The sequence below is a fragment of the Dicentrarchus labrax genome, unplaced genomic scaffold, assembly GCF_905237075.1.
Source record: "Dicentrarchus labrax unplaced genomic scaffold, dlabrax2021, whole genome shotgun sequence".
Lineage (NCBI taxonomy): Eukaryota > Metazoa > Chordata > Actinopteri > Moronidae > Dicentrarchus > Dicentrarchus labrax.
The window spans coordinates 3,676,465-3,698,190 of record NW_026136716.1 but is presented as its reverse complement, the minus strand read 5'-3'; the positions used below and the strand labels follow the sequence as shown (position 1 = coordinate 3,698,190).

The 21,726-nt window shown below is 39.7% G+C and overlaps 1 protein-coding gene across 1 annotated transcript in view; it reads right to left on the bottom strand.

The window, feature by feature from the left end:
- The window catches only part of LOC127378929 (inactive dipeptidyl peptidase 10-like), a 60,775-nt gene extending 42,181 nt beyond the window's left edge, over positions 1-18,594 (bottom strand). Inside the window, exon 1 of the mRNA XM_051428310.1 lies at positions 18,271-18,594. Coding sequence (XP_051284270.1) covers positions 18,271-18,330 — 60 coding nt within the window. The 5' untranslated portion in view covers positions 18,331-18,594. The remainder of the gene's footprint in view (positions 1-18,270) is intronic.
- Positions 18,595-21,726: the final 3,132 nt, after the last annotated feature.

The window sequence follows — 21,726 nt, the reverse complement described above, 5'->3', positions numbered from 1 at the left end:
AGAATATTAATGTGTGTGTGTTTAATGCTGCACCCGACTAAAGGAGAGCTATTTACTTTATACAGGATCAATAAAGTCTTACCTTAAAGTACAGAACTTAAACATAAACAGGAGAATGCACCAGCAGCTAAAGAGGAACTATTTCTCTCAAAAGTGCCTTTATAACACATTATCAGTCCCCAATTAATTAAAGCGGCAACAAGAAGTTAAAGCAAGTTAAAACTTCAGCCATTATTTTTAATCATTAATTAAACAAAAAAAAAATCACGTCTGTGGTTTAATTAATCCTGTGATTAAATTAATTAGTATCCCATCACATTCTTAGCAGAACTTTTAGTCTCTAACACCAAACTGGAAGCTCCTATAGTGAATTAATGTTTGTGTAGCAATGTGATCTCCCCATAGGGACTTACAGTGCGTCTCACACTCTGTGGTATTTTTACCTCTGATGACGTCACTCTACTACTCCTACGATATCACTTCAGGGACCGAGAGCTCCTTCCGCGATATCTCGCGTTAGAATATCCCTCGGAAATAAATGATAGGATTAGAGCTCGGCGTGTCATCGGAGAATGAACCCGGGCTGCATCTGAAATCCCTCCGGAGGGGAAAGTGAAGCGAGACAATCGAGCAGATCAGTAACCAGCTGGCCTTTCCTGCTGCCAAGTGACTGGATGCAAATTGATAGGTGTCACAGAGAAAGCCCCGAAGACACAAAACCCCACAATCAACACACACACACACACACACACACACACACACACACATAGACACTATGCCAATCCAAAAATAAAGAAGATAACAGGAGGTGGGGAAATGAAGGAGGAGGACGGTAAAAGACAAACCAGCCTGCGGATATTAATCTGCTCACGTGTGCGTTTCTTCTGCTATACATATACTTCCACATGCTCCCATAAAGACAGAATAAGGGCAACTTTAAAGGCTGATGACAGATCGCTAAGCCACGCCCTCCCCTTAGTTGCTACGTCTGCCAACCTCCACAATAACGGCATATTTAAGCTACCACTCCATATTCTATAACTTTTAAAACTATGGTTCTTGAGAATATGTAAAGTAAAGTGCATAAATACTCAGGTGTGGCCTTGGCTAATACCTGGATGGGAGACCGCCTAGGAAAGGTTGCCAGTAGGGGGCAGTCTTCCCGCTGTTCCTAATAAAATCCCCAGTGCAGCGCAGTAGGAGATGCCGTCCTTGTTGGATGAGATGTTAAATCAACGTCTTGACTCACTCTGGTCATTAAAGATCCAATGGCCCTCCACGTTTCCCACCCTCTCCACCTCAAGCGGATGTGTGTGGTGAACGTTCTGGAGCAAAATGGCATCAGCGGTTGTTGAGGTGAGTTTGATTTATGTTTGGTATTAATGCTCAGAAGCTGCTAATGTTGTGCTTATTGATTTGTCCTTTTCAGTACAGTACTTGAGCAAAATGAATTGAATGATCTGTTGTAGGCAGCTTTTAGACGAAGTGATAGCCTTCAGTGAAAAAAGACGTGTGTTTGGAAAAATGTGTAGATATTTCTATTCAATGCTTGACTAATACGCCACAATAATGTAATGTTTTTGTGTTAAATAACTTCATTTGGGGACTAATATTTATATATATATGTGATTATTTGTGATTAAATCAGCATATATTTCTGCCACCCCTTGAATATTTATCTATCTTTGGTCCAGGTGCACTAATTCTCTACCTCTTTTCTTCCACAAAAAAAAATTTAAAACTAATTTCTTCTCTGTGAATTCGTTTCAGAACTGGACAATCTTGCAAACCTGAGCGAGCTCGAGGTCAAGGAGCGGTGATAATGGCAACAGATCGTTAAAAGAAAATTCTCAAGGAAAGCAGTCGGTCGAAGCAATAATGAGCAAACTGAAGGATGGACGGAGAGAGAGAGAGGGAGAGAGAGGCCGAAGATGATGGAAGAGAAGAGGCAGGTAGAAGAGAGGAGGCAGGAACAGAAGAAGAGGGAGGAAAAGCTCCTCAACGCTCTGGCTGGACACTCTTCCCTTCACCATTAAATATTTAACAGGCAGAACCAGAGATCCTAATGGAAATGATCTCTCTCTCTCTCTCTCTCTCTCTCTCTCTCTCTCTCTCTCTCTCTCTCTCTCTCTCTCTCTTTCTCTCTCTCTGTTTCTGACCTCTGCTGGTATTTGGGAAGTTCACTAATGTCCCCAAGGCGGAAATCTCCTCCACAGTCTCTAGACTGCAACATAGTTTGTGCATTTATGGATATTTTAGTGCACCGGCTCTCATGTTTAACCAAATGACGTGTTTTATTGCCACTGTGATCTGATTTATTGCATAGTGAAATAAACTATTTTATCATCATGTTTTTTTTACAGCCTTCCTTTTTTCTGTGTGCTTTTCTCGTAAAATATTAAGTAGCCTCCTCTAGAAATCGAACACAACAACCTGAGGATGTTTCTTTCCTTCGCTGCATTGAGACCTTCTAACACCAATTTCACTTTGGCCTTAACCAAACCTTCAGACCTCTGGGATCAACGCTCAGATGCATCATCTTCCAGTGGAAAAACAAAGACTGTTATATTCGCAAAGCACCCAAAGCTCTGCAGCCTGTACCAGAGTGGGCAGCACCTGGTTTTCACGAGCCGAGACAGTTGAGATTCCTCCTCCTCAGGTCTTGCAAACCCTTCTGGGTTTTGCTCCTGCTGTCTAATCAGGGACTGACGTACACGTGGGACGCCAGGTGAATGTAATTAACCTGCTGCCAGGATGAAAACCTGCAGGGCTCTGAGTCTGGAACTTCGGAGGTTTGGTAGAAAAGAGTTTTTTAGATAAGGAAGGCTTCTAAGTGGGTTAATTGACCCAGAAGGATCTGAGGCGAAGTGCAGATAAGAGCAGGTTAAAGTCTGGAAACGCGGAGGAAAAAGTGCTTCACTGCTTCTCTTCCTCTGTTCATTTCAAAGGCACGTCTTCACTTAATTATAATCTAATCCAGTGGTTTTCAAACTTTTTGGTGCCCAAGGTCCATTTACCAACGCCAATCAACTATCACTCATGAAATATGTATTAACAAAGTCATTTAAGAATTAGTTTGAAAGCAGCAACACACCCATTCAAACCCAGACAGGTCACCAAATTAAAAATGAGGTAATGGAACATCATTTAAAAAGCCTTTATTAGCTACTTCTGTGCTGTCACATATTTGGAGCAGTTTGTTAAACCTGTTACATACAAACACTTTTTCACCAGCATAGTTGGGCACTGATGCCTACGTCGTTACCACAGTAACCCCTGCAGATAGGTTGGTGATGTCGGGACAAACAAATCCAATCGGATGGCTTGTATATAGTCCTCACATTTGGTAGCCTGATGCTGGGCTGCACATGTGCTGTTCCTTCATCCATGTTAAGAAATTATTTAATACTAATAGCGTCTGTAATGTAGAGTTTTTCCTCCAGTCACAAAGAGCCATAAAAAAGCATGACTTTTCATCTCTTTCTTTCACCTCCCCAGTCTTAAACAATCCTAAGAGAATCAATAAATAAGACTTTACTTAGCCTTTAAAGTCCTTGAATATGAATTTATATTTCATTGTGTTTGGTGAATGCTCTACATCTCCTTAAGGCCTGAACGTCCATTTATAGAAATGCAAAATTGCAAACAGCACAGGCACAAAGACAATAATCTGTGTGTGGGAGTGTAGTGCTGCTGGCAGATAAAAGCCATGTACCTGCAAAACATATTAGTCATCTCCATGATAATACACGTGGATATTTTAATCTATATGAACAGGGTTTTTTTTATACAGTTTCCAAAACAAACGTTGGAGTAAGCTTTGCAGATCACGAATAAATTACCAAAAATTGTTGTTTTTACTCGATAGCTATAAAAGGCTTACATGACTTATGCTGCATTCACATGGATCCATGCAGATGGCAAACCGGATATCATGTTAAACACTAATAATTTATAATGACAGCCATGTGAATGCAGAATAGTAGTTGCACACACTGTGCTATCAAATGTGTAAAGGCCATGAGACACAGTCAGACACTGGGATATAGTGCAAATGGGGGAAATAAAGTGTTTTATCATTAGATTTTTATCATAATTATTGTCTTGTTTTATATTTTTAAATATTGAAATAAAAACACACTGACATGTCTGTGTCACTGGACAGCGGTGAGTGCCAAATTGAAATGTAATATATATATATAAGGATCAATAAAGGAGCATCTTGTGCTGATGTAAAAGATGATCCACTACCTCGACCTAAAAAGAAGTAGGTCAGTGTTTTACAGAGTGACCCATTAACCAGCCTGAGGCCCTGGTTGGTCTTCAGTCAGCCAAGCATCCAAAGAAAGCTGATTTATTCCTAAGAAAAAAACTGCAGGGTGGTTCATTTTGCCGATGGGGGTTCACTGTGTGACGCCTCGACCTGGAGGGACTCCAGAGTCATATTAGTTTACGTGACTGCAGATGTCTTTGTTAGACCCAAAGACCAGAGTCCAGGGTCCAACTCAGTGAGAAATGTGTCTCTAGTCAGCGCCGGTTGCAGATTGGGTCAGAAAGGATTTACCCAGCAGGAGAAAGAGTCTGGAAATGTGTGAAATACTGACTCTGAATATACCAGTAAAAGCCAGTTCCTCAGCAACTAGAATGAATGATTTTAAAAACAGGTTTGATACTTTTTAATGCATTTAAAGGGGTTTGTTTATTTATGAGCTCAGTAAACAGTTTCCTAATGAGTTTATGGTCTTAACACGAGGTCGTGTGTGAATACAAAGCATTGTTTGCTGCTACGGACGAGTTGAAACTGCGCAGCCAATGAGAGCAGCTCAACTCGCAGTACGTCACCTCCGCTGGCTCCGACAAACGGCGGCGACCATAACGCCAAACTCGAGGCTTTAAAACCAGTACCCCACAAACCAATGGGTGACGTCAGGATAGGTTCAAACTTACAAACAAGTGCAGCACTATGAAAGCCTTCCTGGACAATATGCACCATCATCCCCATATTCAAATGAATACCGCGTCATCCCTCCCTCTGCTTACGCCTGAGGCAGACGCAGAACATCTGCTCAGGGAACACCTTGGAATTCCCAAGTAGGAACCGGAGAAAAGTAGCAAAGGAGGAGGACACTTTGCGTAGCGTGGATCGTATGGAACCAAGATGAGTTTCCTCCAGAGGAGAAGGAGCTCAGACATTCGGAGGGAGCCAGTAGAGTTGATCCGGGCGGTTCAACAGGATGCATCCTTGGTAGGAAATCCCAGGTAGACCCAAAACACACTGAAGAGATTATACATTTGACGTTTGGACTACCTTGCTTAGCCTGCTGCCACCGTGACCTGCACCCCAACAAGGGCAGAAAACGGATGGATGGATAGATCTAGGGATCTTTTTCGCTATTTTCTAAAACTTTATAGACACAATTAATCGATTGATCAAGAAAAGTCCAACCAAAATGACATCACAAATTGTATTATCTTCCTATTTTGCTGTTTGGAAAAGCCGCCGAGGCCAGATTAAGACCCACGGACACAATCTCTTCATCACCTCTTGTTTCGTTCATGTATTTAGAGTTTTCTTTACTTCACTATCAGCTAGGAACTGAATTACCTCCTCAATAAAACATATTTTTAGCTGAAAACAAAAGCTTGTTGAGACAAGTGTGTCCTGTTTTTCCATTGGCTCAACAGTGCACCATGCAACCTCAACATCCTGTGTTCAAATCTCACAGAAGCACACCCTGCGTCCCATTCATCACTCACTCACGCACAACAACAGCCTGAGTCCTGACACACTTTGAGTCCCAGAGGATGCGTTTCTGTTTCTCAGTCTCACTCCTGGGACTTCTACGATAAAACACACATATCACTGTTCTCCATCGATTCTCCATGGAAACTTTAGGATGTCATAACACTCACTCAACACCTTCCATAGGAGCCACAGCCTTGTGGTTTCCATAAATACGAGCATTTGACACCTCACCTCCAGGAACCTGAGCTCTGGGTCCATCATGTTGACGTCTCTCCAGTCAAAACACTGAAATGTGAAGCATCCAAACCACGGCAGCAACGAGACGCCCCCTTCTCTTCCCCAGTCCAATTATTTCTCACAGGTGGGCAATATTGTCCAAAAACATAAAAAAATGCGTTCGTTCTGCAATCCAATGGAGTAAAGAAAAAGTACAATAAGCAAGTAAAAGATAGCCTCTCCTCCTGCTCTTGCCACCAGCGTGTCTGTCTGTCTGGCTTTTCTATTCAGAGTAAACAGACATCTGGCACACACACACACACACACACATGCACACACTCACAAAACCTCTCTGTTCTGATTTTACTACTTAAAAAATGGTGTCAGTCATCAGTAAAATCAGTCAACCCAGTTTCTCTTGGCATCATTAGTCTGATAATCTATTAATTGTGTGTCGGGGGGAATTTGCCTGGTGGTGACTCTGAGGCCTGTTGAGCTGGAATTCAAAGGATAATCACATTAAAGTGGGTTTAAAAGAAAAATGTAATTAAATTATGTTTTTTTTTCTATCAGTGTATGTTATTGCCTTTGTTTGCCAATCAAACCAATGACTTCATTACTTAAAACAGGCCTTGACATCCACTCAGAGACAATCATTTATCAATAAGGGGTAGAAATTTTAATTCCCCTAAAAGTCAAAATAGTCAATAAAGATAAATGATTTGTACACTGACATGCCTTGATCCCCAGGTATTCTGTATTTGCAGAGGGTGAAAACCTACCCCATAATTCAGTTTAAGCCCCACTGTTCAAAGATCTTAAATTTGCCTGTAAAACGATTAGAACCTGCAGATGTGTGACATCTATAAATCGAGGTATCGTCAAACAGCAGGAAGGTTGACAGACAGCAGGGAAAATCCCGGAGGGGTTTCAGTCCGTAGGGAGGGGATTCAAACGACGACATCGACTCGCAGCACAGCGGGAGTTCAAAGTCAACTCAACATGCTTAGACAGATTATCAATTATAAAGTAAAGAGGTGCTGCAACGCTGGGGGAAACATTGTGAACTCTGGAATGGAAATACAAAAACTTAACAAAAGTTGAGAAGGCAGGGCTCAGATTAAGCCAGGAGTACACCTTAATTTGTTTAAGTACTTTTCATGAATGTGGGTTACATTTGGAGACTATGGAGTTCTGGAGGTAAGTGAGAACACCTGTGCTAAGACTCATTAGGTTTAAGTATGGGCACATGCATTACTGGTGTGAATCTGGAGCCAAAACAATAGCAAAGGCAAAAATAATTGTTCAAAAACTATAAAAGTAGCAGTAAGTAAAAGTATGGAATCACACTACAGCTGCTGATCAAAAGAAAAAGGATGTTTTGGCAGGAATGTGCAGCGAATTCAGAGAACAAGAAAAGATTACCATAAATGGAAAATAGCCAGAAAACTGAGCATGAAATGGTGAATATTCTCAAGGTTGAACGGGATATGTGTGATATGATATAAGAGAAAGCCGTGGTGAACAATACGATGTAAAAAAAAAAGAAGAATGTTTTTTCATTTGGATATTTGAATCACTCCAAACTGAACAGAACAAACATAATAATCCCATTAAATGCATCTCATCGAGCTGAAGTGGTGCAATGTGAAAGCAACTCCATGTGCTTGATGGACACTTAATGGGAAACATACGATCAATCTATACAGCCAATCACTGCAGTGCCCACATTCATTGAATTGCACTTTATAGTTGGTTTGTGCCCGGCAGACTCAGGAAAAGCTCTAATGCTCCACACCCTTGCAAGGTCACTTTGAGGTGAGACAGCTCAAACAGCCGTTTTAGTGTGGGACTAGGCTTAAACTGACCCACAATGTGTTAATTAGCAAGCTTTTGAGGTGCTGGGAGGTGTTTTATCTCGGACAAAGCCAGCTGTTTTCAGTCTTTGTGCTAACATTGAGCTGGCCGTTACTGTAAATCTACCCAACAGACACAAGACCTTTTCCACATCGACTGTCTCCACATCTGCACGCACACATTCGCGTTCTCTCTCCTCGACTCTCCCACATTTTAACCTGGAGAGAAGCCACGGATCACAGAGTTCATTACTGATTAAGAGAAAAGCTTTTATTAGTCAGAGCCCTTACAGAGCTGCTCAGCCCTTCCTTATCTCTGTCTCTCTCAGTGCTTTTTATGAAGCGCCATACTGGACCAACTCTGACCAACTCTGACTGGCCAGCGATTAACTGAGCAGCTGCTTGTTTTGTTTTTCTAGCTTTCTCTGTATTTACCTTCGAACTTACTCACAAAAACGTTAATTACAAGTAAGTTAAAAAAAAAAAAAAACAGGAACTTTCATGTGATTCTTGTTCAAATATGTTAATTTGTGTTTGTGTTTGTTTTTTTAATTATTTCTGAATTAAATTACCTATGACAATGCAGGCCTAGCCCTACAACTGGGTGAAATGGATGAAACTTTTCCTAAATGATGATCATTTCAATAACGAGGGAGAAGGTGTCATTACTGAACAGCATGTGGCCGGTTCCCGTAGAACCGCTGGGAAGTGAAGGCATCACATAATGTTTATTTTGGGGTGATAAAGACGGCTGGCATGTGGTAGAAACTGAAGGTACCTGCTGTTCTGATGGATGCAGTGATGAATGCTTACAGTGCTAATGACGGTTATTAGCTTTATGGTAATGGATGGTAATTGCTGGAAGATGAAAATATCTCATTTGGCGTCTTTGTAAGGGGAAAATGTAACTTCCTGAAGTTCAAAATACAATATATAGTATGATATGATAAGTTCTGTGTCCTTTATTATCACCTTTTACTTTATGTTTTGCCATGAGATATTTTATAAGATCCGGTGTCATTCTTGTTACATCCCTTTTTTAATAGGGCTGTTATACTGGTTAAAAAAATGTATTTATTTAATAAATAAATAAATAAAATAAACTGAAATCCTCTTTGTTATGCAGCAATTCCCTCTTTTTCTTCCAGGACACAATGAAAGCAACCTTGACCATGAATACTACTTTAAGCTGCTGCACAGAATTATCTCTGGGGATGGGGGGCGGGGGGGTTGTAAGTTATTGACTGTGGATTTTAGAAAACAAACAAACAACAGCAACGTTTCAGCTGTCTGAAATAAGCCGACCCAGAATGCTGCCTGTAGCGCTCCACTAGTGGGAGAGTGCATCGTTGTAAGTCCATTACAAAGAGGAAGAGTTAATGTAATATAACCTCAAGGGCGTAACCATGGTAAAGACATCCCACAATTCTTTGATATTTATGAAAGTTTGCACATTTAAAACGTAGCTTTCTGTGATTTCCCTGAGATAACGGCTGCTCCCCTCCACTTCATTTACTTTAGGTTGCTTACTGTTCACTGTTCACTGACTTTAATTATACATTTTGTAATAGAAGAGCGGCCTTTTAGATATAATGTCGTTAAGAGAGTCTGAAAAGTCACCAAGCTGGCCACACTTAACGATGCTGGGCGCTACCTGGAGTCACATTGTTCATGTTTTTCTTAACAACAGGAAATAAATTGGACATAACAAGAGACAGTGCTAAAAAAAAAGGGCATATTTAACATAAATTCTACTGGATATTGCTGGGGACAGATTGGTGTGGTTACACTAACGATAACAGAAATAATACTCATCACCATTCAATAACATAATGGTTGAGGTAATGTAAACAGAGGTATGATGTTTTTGCTTTCATGGGAGTTCAGACAGACCCCTCCTCTTGCTGTTTAATGACGTCATGTCACGAGGAGACAGTTTTAAAATGATGACTTTTTGCATGATTCACTCCGCCCGCCTGTCTGTGCCGAACGCTCACAATGGCAGGAAATTGAACTGAGACAGAATCTGTGTAGTTGTGATACGTTCAGGTCAAAGCGCGTCTAAACATGTTAAATCCTGGAATTGTGGACTTTTGCTGCGGTACACAGTACAGCCAAACACAAGGCTAAAAAGGCAGTACAGGCATCCACATGCAGGCTACTACAATCTCCAGATCTGGTATCTTATTAGAGTGTTGCAGCCGTTGAGAGAGAAATACAGTAGTTTCTCCTTTTGCCTCTGGGCCGCTGCCCTCGTAGCACTGACCTTGGTTTGGGCAATTATATTTCAAAGCAGTCTAACCTGAGATGATTCCTCATGAGCCGCAGTGTGACGCACTGACCCAAAAATCATCAAAGCATGATGCAAGCCAGCATGTGCAACAAGGACATTTAAAATCAATAAAGAAATAAACACACGCACACACAACTGATGTATTTAAGAGATTCTCCCCGAGCAGGTTACTGTGACGAACAAGGGTGGACAGCATAGGTCTAAATTCAAAGCTTTATTTTTTTTGTTTTATGGTTCATTTTCATATTTTGATTGGCTCCCTGTATTTGGTAACTAGAGGTATCTAAATTCATACCATACTTATTTACATGGTTGCCATATTTACACATCCCTGCAGCATAGATGTAAGCAAAATGTAGATCTAAATTAGGCATTTTTAAGAGGAAACCCTCTTTTCTTATGCATTTCTGCTGTCTCCTAACCCACTTGAGGTCACAAGCATTTCTATTTTTCCATTACATCCCAGGATGCCAGAAGACATCCACAAACCTTGACAGTAGAGCAGCGCAGTCTGGTGTAAGACTGCCCTCTAGTGACAAAAATAATCATTTATATTCTACTCTATGCCCTAATTTTAAATAAATACAGTCCTGCTGTGCCTCCTGTCTGTCATTAAGTCCCTCAGGGATCCCAAAAGCTGTAGATTTATTGTGAGTCAACTCGGTTTTAAATGGTAATTTAATATCAATAATATAAAAAATTTGGAGTTAGTATGTGCCCCTCAGCAGGTCATCTGTCCATGGTTATGCTACTGTATTAGATTGAACAGTTGCATTACTAGTAGCAATAATAGTACTGGTAATTTTTAAAGGGATGCCTTTGACATCTGACTTCAAGATATCTGAATTAAAATGGGTTCTATGGGAACCCGCATGTCTCCCCTTTAGCAGAGATTTCATGCACTTTTGGGGGGAAAACAATGCTGTTGTTTTGCATGTGGTATAAATTCGTCTAGTGTATTTGAATATTCCTGCACACTGGGGTCCCTAAACAGTACTGGAATTACATAAATTCGGAATGACTCTAAAACTAAGACACACTCTTCATGCCACCCCTGCATAAGTCAGTAATAATAAGACACTGACAGGGAGCGTTTTACTGCATAATCAGTACTTTTACTTATTACTGATAATTCCTACATACTTTTACTCGCTGGTTTTGGATGCAGGACTGGAGCATTATCACTGTGTGGTATTACTTTTACCTAAGTAGAAGATCTAAATCCTTCTCCCAGTCACTGCAATGTGCATTACATAGTCAGGAACTTGGCAGCATGATTTCTCCTCTCACACGCAGCCTGGCTTTCACACGATAACAGTGTAGGCTGCAAACAGCTCAGCTCTGCATTTAGGATTTCCAGACAACAAATCTTCTTTTTCAAAGTGCCTCCTTCCGCCTTTTTCAAGTGCCACTACTGATTAATGCATTAAATATATGCATCATAATGTTGTTTAGACCTGTGTGCTTTACTGAGTGAGTGGGGGAGGTTGATTTAGCTCCTGAAGCGTGTGAGGCTAACATGCTAATCACAAGTCAATGAGCATCTTCAGCGCCGTTGAGTCAGTGATGAGGATGATGGTTAAGACAGGATTAGTCATCTTCCCTCCACCGCTCACATGCTAATGAGCTTCTTTACTCCATGTCCATCTCCACGGTAACAGATGGCAGTGACGACACATGGCTAATGTTCATATTCAGTGATTTTGAGTGTGACTGTGAACTGCACAGACTCTTATGATGGCAATCTGTTCAGTTTCACAGGTTTCAGGGTTGGGAGTTCAGCCCAGTGAAAGTTCTGAGTTATCGAAGCCAAGTTTTTGTCATCAGAGGAAGGTTGTGAAAGAAAAGGTTGACATATCCTTATTTCTTTTAAATGTGAAGCTACCACGAGAAGCTGGTTAGTTCTGTTTAGCACAAAGACAAGAAACAGTTGGAATTACAGCCTGAGTCTGTCCAACAATAAGAAAAATGAACCTCCCAGCAACTCTAAGGCTCATTAATTAACAACTACACGTTACATTAATGTCACATAGTAAAGTTCTCTTGCACGTTGTAAATAGTCTTTATACTGTGATCTTTCTGATGAACTGTACAGCTTCCATCTCAGTATATTGTACATGCTGTCTTTATTTTGTTTTTTCTATTTATGCTTCTTGACTTCATCTTTTCATCATTTATATTATATTTTCAGTACGGGTTTCAAGCTGAATAACTCAGATGAATGGTTTCACGTGTTATGCTTCTGGGTAATTGCAATTCTTCTGCTTCATGACCACACCTCACCTGTCTGCCTGCCAGCTTTTAACCTCCTCTCCTTCAGACACCTCCAGGTAGCCCTCCACCCTCTGATTCTGATTTGATTGATACAAAATCTGAAGTTTAAGTGTAGTTTAAAAACTTTTTTCAAGATTGGTTGTTTGCAGTATCTCAATAAGAGAGCAGAACTATTCCTTTCGAAGAACAAACTTCATTAATAGGCTTCATTATTTAAATGGGTCCATCTATTTTTATGCTTATTTTCACAGAAAACCTTGAAAACTCTCAGACTTTATTCTATTTATTTTATATATAATTCTTATGTTTTTTCTTTGTAATACATTCCCCTGTGCTGCAGTATTGATTTGAGTTTCCCCTATGGGCGATCAATAAAGATGCATCTTATCTTAAAAAATTGAGTAAAAAAAACAAAAACACAAAAACAACAAACAAATTAGCGCCACCAGCTGTTTATCTCGCTCACAACAGCAGTGGATGGAAACCCACTTATAGTCTTCTTGCAGCTCCTCATCACAAAATCTCTTTTATTTGGTTTTATGTGTTATAACTTCTGTGTGTATATTGTTAGAAATAATGATTTTATTTGAAACCGGGGCGCCCTTGAAAAAGAGATTCTACAATCACAAAGGGATTTAAATAAGGGTTTAATAATAACAAGAGGGATTTTCACTGGTTGGTGATTTGCATCCAGTATTTTATACAGACGAGCCTCAACAGCCGTGTTGTCAGTCTTCTCTTAAACTCTGCTAAAGCAGCTTTAACAGGAGACATTGAGATGATTGATAAATTGATAAATGGGAGATTATTTCTCAGTCTCTGAACCCTGAACCAGACCTTGACTCATAACTGCACAAGCTGTTTCCTTCCCCCGCTCGGTCCACTCCCTCATTGTTTCCATGTATTTCTTTACATGGATTGTACATTTCTGTGTGCTTCGTGTCACGCCGTTCTCCGAGCGCTCGTTTGCTTCCAGAAATCTGACTATCACGGGTCAAACCAGTAGCTGCTGAGATAACAACGATTAGCACCAAATTTACGAGGCCTAGCAGCATATAAATTCCCCTCCAACCGAACCAGAAATATAATTAAAGAGCAACTAAACCACCAAACCACAGAATCTTGTCTAAATCTTGACGTTTTAGTGCAAAGTATTTAAAATTCTACATATTTTGCTATAAATATGCATATGCAAACGTAGTTATTGCAATTGAATTTCGATTTTGGCTGCTCTGAAGGCATGTGACGTATATGGTGGCAGCTTCCTTCCCCTATTAACCTCCCCTCCTCCTATGTAGTGGTAGTCTGACACACTATCACGGACACCAGAGAGCCTCTTTGAGCCCCTAGCTTAGTTACACAAAGGTACCACACAGAAACTTTTACCAACGGCCATAAATGTGCTTCAAGTGACTGTAAATACTACTTAGTGTTTGCAGCACGGACACGGAGAGTCTTGGATTTTGACACATTGTCACACATCTGACACAAAAGGTCTTCTGTTGCTAGGAATAAAATTCTCTGAGGCATTTGTTCTCAACTATTTGAAATGTTTATCTATCTGATGTCGGAGTTTTATTTTGACAGAAAAACGTCCTTTAAGTGCCTGCTGAGTAAAAGCAGGCATTGTTTGTGTGTAAACACCGTTATGCAGTTAACTTTATTCATATTCGTAAAAATCGGGATGTTCATACATGTTGTGCTTCTGATTGCAGGGATGAAAATACATGTACGTGTATAGATATGTATACACACGTGTAAAAAAGACGGGTCCTACGGTGAGACAGAACACTGGCTTTAAGGTAACAAACATATTTAAAGTTGCTCAAGTGAACTGCAGCAGGCAAACAATACAGGACACGTATATACAATCTCACTGGAGCTCAAGGTCAGACTTTTTAAAAGATGAAACGCTTTCAGTTATGCACTTGTTGAATTTAATTGTCAACAGATCACCACAATGCCAACGCTAAGCACATGAGATGAAAGTAAAGGTTTTAAAAGACAAGAGTCTTGTCATTTTAAAGTGACGCTTATTGCTTCTACGACTGACTCACTGCAAACTCAAGTGTATGAACGCACTCCCACTCTCCTGACCCCGCGCAAATGGGATTTGACTGATATATATATGATAAAAATGTCCTGGAATAACAAGTTACTTAGCAACAACCAGCATGATCATTGCAGAGAGTGAACATGAGAAAACAGAGGGAGGGAGTGAGAGAAGATCATAATGATAAAATAGTATTTTTGTTGTGTTTTTTTACACAGTGATTCCTACGTTGTGTCTGCTGTAGGTCGTAGTGCCTAGAAATGAAAGAATCCCTAACAGTTTCAGATATATAACACAAAAATCTGTCTTATCAGCTTGTATGAAGGTAAAATTTATACCCCAACAACCATCATTTGGACATCAGGCCCACAGTAAACTACATCTCCATGCTTGCATTTCTTATAAAAGCCTGAAATGAATCAACCCTCAAGCCCCTGCAGCTTCTCATCACATATTTGAGTTTTAAAACATTTATGATTTTAATTTGAAAACCACAGAAAGAGACAGTACTGTCGGTGCAGGTGTTCATTATCAAGAACTAATGGACGCCGGGGTCCATTAATTCCTGATAAAGGACACCTCGAAGGGCATTATCCTGCTAATACCTTGGTCATTTCCAACACCATTAATTTATATTTTCATGCATTTTACAATCAAAATCCAAAGTTTTCCACTATAACCACCCGGTAACAACTGAGGGTTTGACTAATACCTGCAACAATACCATCCCATAAATATCGTTCACTGCTCCAGTAATTAAGACAAACCTTAGATGCGACTTCGCAACAGGAGATATTTTTAGTTCCCTCTGCTCAGAGAGCCCCAGAGAGCCAGAGAGCTAACGTTGTGAAGTCAATAAATGGATGAGCTGGTTGAAAATCCTTTAAATCAGTTTTTAAGTCTGCTTTAGCGATGTTTAGATCACCTTTGAGGGTATGTGACTGACATGCTGTAAAGCTAATTTGGCACCTGTTCTGTTCAACCGTATGAATTGAGGGTCTCCACAGCTGCTCTGTAGGACTTCAGTCTGCAGCGTTCACATACAGGGAATTAGCTCAGGTCACTCTTCGCCCCAGCAGGTCCTGTGGAGGCAGACAACCTGACACATCCTGGACTTTTCTATCCCTTTCAAACCTTTTTCTTTCAGTCTGTTTCTCTTACTTCTTCATTTAATAGACATTTCTCCCTGATAGTAATTATTCCAAGAAGACTGTTTTTATATGTCTTAAAGGACCAGTGTGTGACAATTAGGAGGATCTATTGACAGAAATGGAATATAAGATTCATATATATGTTTTCATTAGCGTATATTAACCTGAAAATAAGAAACGCTGTGTTCTCGTTACCTTAGAATGAGATGTTTTTCTCTACAGAGGGAGCGGGTCCTCTTCTACAGAGTCCGCCATGTTGAACCGCCATCTTACTACTGTAGCCCAGAACAGACAAAGGCGACTTTCGTGGCCACTGTAGTGGATTTATTTCGACCAAACCAGAGTTGTGATTGTCGGAAAGACTAATAAAGACGTTGAATGAATAAAGCTGTTAAGATGACCTGCAAGGTTACACTTTTTGTCTATGGAGTCTGGTTGCGAGTTGTCGTAATATTACGGTTTCTGGTTAAACAAATAATAAACAATAATTTTTATGACTCCTACATTGTCAGTAATTGTCGCTTGTGACAACAGTAGCTGCTGTTACACACTCGCTTTAAGTGTAAACAGCCCTGAGAAAATGATTCAGCTTGAGTGGAGAGTCTTCCTCTGATAACCTAATTAATTTTTCACCCTGACAATACTGTTTTTGTTCTGTATCCATATTGAAAGCTAATATCAGCTCTACTGTATATCAGCAATATCAGGGAAAGGCTCAAATTCCCACACGTGATGCATATAAAACTGAAAATCTTTATCCTTTCATTAGCATCAGCTGCTTTGTGGTGGGTACATTCTCATATACAGCTACTGTATCTCAAGAGGCTTATTTATGAAGCAGGCAGCACATGTTGGTGGATTACTGAGCTGTGATTTATGGCACAATTAAAACCACCACTCAGGCTAAATAATGCAAATGAAAGGCAACAAAGCATCCCTGTTCATTTCTAAAGTATGCATTGCTGCTGTCATGTGAAAACCTCAAGTCTTTTTGGTGATTTTTGATGGGGTCAGATTGGGAAATTTTCTTCCAAAGGCAGCGAATGAAAAGGAAAAAGACACAGTGGTCAAGCTACAGAAATGGTTGCTGAAAAAACCCTCTTTTCATCACCCACAGTATGAGAAACACTGAGTCCCGTGTACCTGTGGAGGTGCTTGGAAAAGAGACATGTCCTTTAAAAGTGTAATACAGCGTTTTCTTTGCATAATTTATGAAAACTGGCAGATTATTCCCACCCTGCTGCTGTGGGGCTACAGCAGCACAGGATCGTACGGGATTATACTTTGGCTGCTCCTCTCCCTGTCTGAGGGATCTGCTCGCAGCTAAGAACCGCTTTGCATAAACTGCTAGCGATAATGAAGCTCTTTAAAGTTGGAGCCTTTATTCCGCTTGCTGCTGTCACCGTGTCTGTGCTTTGTGTTTTGCTGTGTATATCAGCCGTGAAACATGAAGAGGTCACAAGATACACTGCAACTGTCAATATGAAGGAAATATAGAGCACCCGCTTTGACAGGGTGGCTTTAGTTTGGTCAAATAAGGACATAAGTTGTGCTTTTCATTCCTTTGTCTTAATTATGTTTAAGTTCTCTCATTTTGGAAAACAAATAAAAATGAGATCAAATATATTGCTGTGGAATTTATTATTTGTATTTGTTATAATCATTTTCCCTCATAGTGGAGTTAAAGGACAAGGTTGATAATATTTTGTATTTTTCTTATTGAAAACCCAAATACTCACTAGAGCACCAAATGTGGATTTATCCAAAGCTGCAAATAGTCCAAAACAAATGTACCAAGGGTGTGCACAAGGCCGGACTAAAGTACAATCCATTTGTCCTCTTTGGCTGAGCTGGAGGGGAAAAAAATATTATTTCTTTGCTGTGTGGCTGCATAACTATAAATGAAATCATCACATTATAGTTATATTATCATATTATTATTGTTTTGGTGAGTTTCATTTTGTTTCTGTGCAGTTTGAATGAAGTCACGCTGATGCCATGTTTGAGGTCAAACTTTCAATAATAATGATTTTACATCTTTTTCTGGTTATACAAAAGGCCAATCTCTGTAGAGATCCTTTCCATAATCTACGTAATGTGAACTGTAAATTCAGGTTTATCTGCAAGGTAAAATTACTGGGTTTTGTCAATGGACTATGGTGGGCCATAACACCCATTGATTTTGGCCTGAGATGTTCTCTAGGGCAACATGCAACACCATTTCTCTTGTTTTCTGAATTTTTACAAATCAGACAATCGCAGTTGATTAATGAAGAAAATAATCAGCATATTAATCCATAATGAGAAGGAATCAGTTGCAGTCTGAAACAAAATAGCTCACATGAGCTCAACCTTAATCAACTACCACAGTAAAATCCTGCTTTTGTTACATGAGTCGTAATAATCTGGGGATATTTTCATACTTTGAATACTTTAAATAGCTTACATTTTCCTGATTATGCTGATATTCTTTTACTTTGATGTTCAATGCAGGACTTTTACTTCTAACAGATGAATACTTTCATTTAAAGATCTGAACACCTCCACCACCACTGGTCAGTTGACTGAGAGGAGAGCGGCGCAGTGATTCTACAGAGTTTCAGAAAAAAATACTCAAGAACGCAAGAAAGAAAACCACATTTGAGAGAAACAAACCACAACATGAAACAAATCCTTCCTACCTTGGAATCCTTGGCTGGCTGACAGTCAATCTGATGAGAGACGGATGCAGTTTGGTTCATCTTGGCTCTCCAGTTTCACAGAATGCTCCTTTATCTGGTCAAATAAAAACCCTGTACTAGACTCCCAGCAGCTCAATTTTAAAGTTTCCTCTGACTTCCCTCTGGCTGCTTCTCGGCTGCAGGCTGACCAAATCAGAAACTGACGCTAATAACACTGAGAACTGAAGGCTGCAGAGCTGCTGCACTGGAGATTCTCTCCCTCGTCGTTACTGAAGCTTCACAAGAGGCGATACATTTGTCTGTTTTCCCTGCTTTGTTCCCCTCTCTGGCAGTAAATGATCTCAATGCCACATTTAAATGCCATCCCTCCTACCCTCCTCTTACCTCTCTTCTTCAGCAACTATGTGCTGCCTCACATGCTGACAGACAGTTCATAAACCAGGATGTTTGCCAGTGCCTCCCACATACGAAGGACGTTTCTTGATCAGAATGCAAATTTGCTCGAGGCAAAGATATTGCAGGCGTTTGGTATGAGCTTTTTTGCGTCTAAAGCATTCATCTGACGTTGTTATTCACAGCAGTGGTTTTTAATGTTTGGATGAAAGACATTTTGACAGGGTTCACGCTGATGAATGAGTGTTGAGCTCAAACGTTGACCCTATAGAAACCTGCTGCTGTTTGTTCCATGAATAAAAAAAACATTTAAAAAGGGCAGAAGAGGAGACAGACTGCAAGCTTTACAGACAGATATTAGATATACAGGTCACACTTTTTCAGTTATGCACAGTGTTTGAAGAAGTACAATCTTTTCCTTAAAGCAACCACAAGGAACTATCATGTTTTTCGTTTTGGGCCCCCCTGTGGACAAAAGCAGTGTGTTTCCGCCTTGTGTTGTAAAGATCTTTAGGCTAGCATTCGTTTTGGATGTGAGTGAAAAAAAAAAATCATTTTTAAAACTGTTTTTCCTTTTTTTTTAAACAGAGCTGTTTACACAATGCATAGCAATGAAGTAATGTGTCAGGTTATGTGATTAATAACTGTAATATGTTGGTGGCAAAACTAGTACCGTTCATCACCTAGGTTGCACACACGCCTGCAGCTAACAGATTCAGTTGCTTGGTAACACGGCTTAAGCTAAAGTTAATAACATTCTGTAGTTGGGTCTTCATAAGAATAAACAGCAAGAGGTAGCTCGGTAGATTTCATAAATAAAGTAGACGTATTACATTCCTGTCTAGGAGGAAAAGGGTTTTGAATCCTGGTCCTCATAGCGCGGGTAAGCCTCTTTCTTTTCATTTCTGCAGCCACAATGCCAACGTGAGTCTCTATTCTGGATCCCAGCAAAAACAGACCCGTTCATACTCATATCAACATTATACCAACAACATACCGACACCTTTACTTTAAAGTACCACTATTAAAACGACTTATTATGGAGATACCATTTCTGAATATTGTACATCATGTTAGTCATTATCATCATTCATGCGTGCAACTTTGAAATGTATTCATTTTAATTCATTTGCATGTATTTAATTTAACTGAATGGATTGAATATAATCTATTTTATTTACAGAACTGATTTGGATTCATTTAATCTTATTGAGTTAACTGAAATCATCAAATTGATTTAATTTAATGAAGTCTGCCATGATTAACCACCATATTTCTACAGTAGCCCAGCAAGGACAAACCAAACGCTGGGTCGAGTTTTTACATTTGAAAGGGACGGGTGAGGCGAGGGGGTTGTAATCTGCAACTACACTGCTAGATGTCACTAAACTGAATTTTTTTGTCATAAAACTCCTCATGTGAAGGTCATCCATCCGGATTTTAAAAGTTTTATGATGTCTCCGACTGTGTGCGTTACCAGTTAAATCTTTTCCCAGACTTATTATTTGTTACAGTAAACTGTCGTCTCCATTAAAAATGCATGACCATATTCATATTTGATGAGCTGGCTGTTTTCCATGCCATTAATCATATTTATTGTCGAGGATGATTGCTTGCATTGAGCACGCACATCTTTTAACATTATAAACTCTCAGCTGCTCACTTTCTATTGGATTTCCCATTCACTTAAACCCTGTCAAAGGTTATAAAGGAGGAGGTCAGCTTCCAGCTTGTGCTTTTTATCGACACATACAGCTTATTGATTAGATGCTGTTACGGAGTCTTTATATGTAAGATGTGGAAATAACTCTCCACATAAGTTCATTATTGGGAGGTTCTGCGCAGGATTTGATCAATAATAGTTTCCATATAACACGAGGGTGAAAACAAAAGCATTATTCTTGCAAGTGCTTTGAATTTAGAAGAATAACTTTATTGCCAGATTCTCATAAAACACATATAGTACATTTGTATAAGATGGGTATGAAAAACTGTTAAAATTGCCAGTGAGATGAGTTTTTGCAGCCAGGCATACAATTGCAAGCGACTTTGTTTTGGCAGAGACATGATTAAACCTCATGAATAAGAGATTTTGGAAAAACTTAAGAACTCATAAAACACCACTATAACTACTGAAGTGAAGTGTTCATTCATGACCTCCAGAAATAAACTTAAAAACGTATTTTTTCACTTAAACACTCCACTGAAACCACGACACAGTTATTTTAGGATTAGCAGCTCTCAATAACAGTACATATACTGATATACTGTACTGATTTCTCTCATTTAGAAGACTTATACCCAATTATATGTGCTCAGTGTGGACTCTTTGAACCAACATAATGTGCCTTATTTAAATGCCTAGAAATCCAGAAATCCAAATGAGAGATTCTCCTGTTGTAAATGCTTCCTGGCAAGTTAGAAAGTCCAATTAAAGACTAAATGCTCCCAAAAAGTTGGAACCACTGGACCTAAACATCATGATTTTAATCTTTGAAACCTTTCTGATGCCCCTCATAGATGAGATCTGACACAACATGTTAATGTGTAGAGACTTACAACTAGACTTCATATTTCCTCTCAAATAGAAGAATAAAGATAAGAAATGTGAACCAAGAGGCCCCCATGAATCCTTCCTCTCGTTTACTGAAAGACAGATAAATGATTTAATGAGTAGATATTTGGTTGAAATGCTTCCTAAAAAGGCAATAAAATAAATAAATAAAAACTCTGTACACATATTGGATCATTTTTTAAAAGGGCTCTGTGTGTGTTCACAGCACTCAGCTCACATTTATCTTCATATTCCCACCATAAGTTCCACTAATCATAAATAATGCCAGTTTGTGCATTTATCATGAGTTTGTTATTTTTTCTTCACCCCATTACAGAAATTGTTAATTTCATACTGTGGTGATTCTCAGTAAATAATGAAATGCTACTAATCGCAGTGGAACATCTTTAATTAGAGCGACGGTGCGGGAGGCGAGGAAGCCGAGCGTAATCAAGACAAACACTTTCCCCAAAGCAGAGTGGTGTGTGATGAGCCTGCTGGCCAGTGGG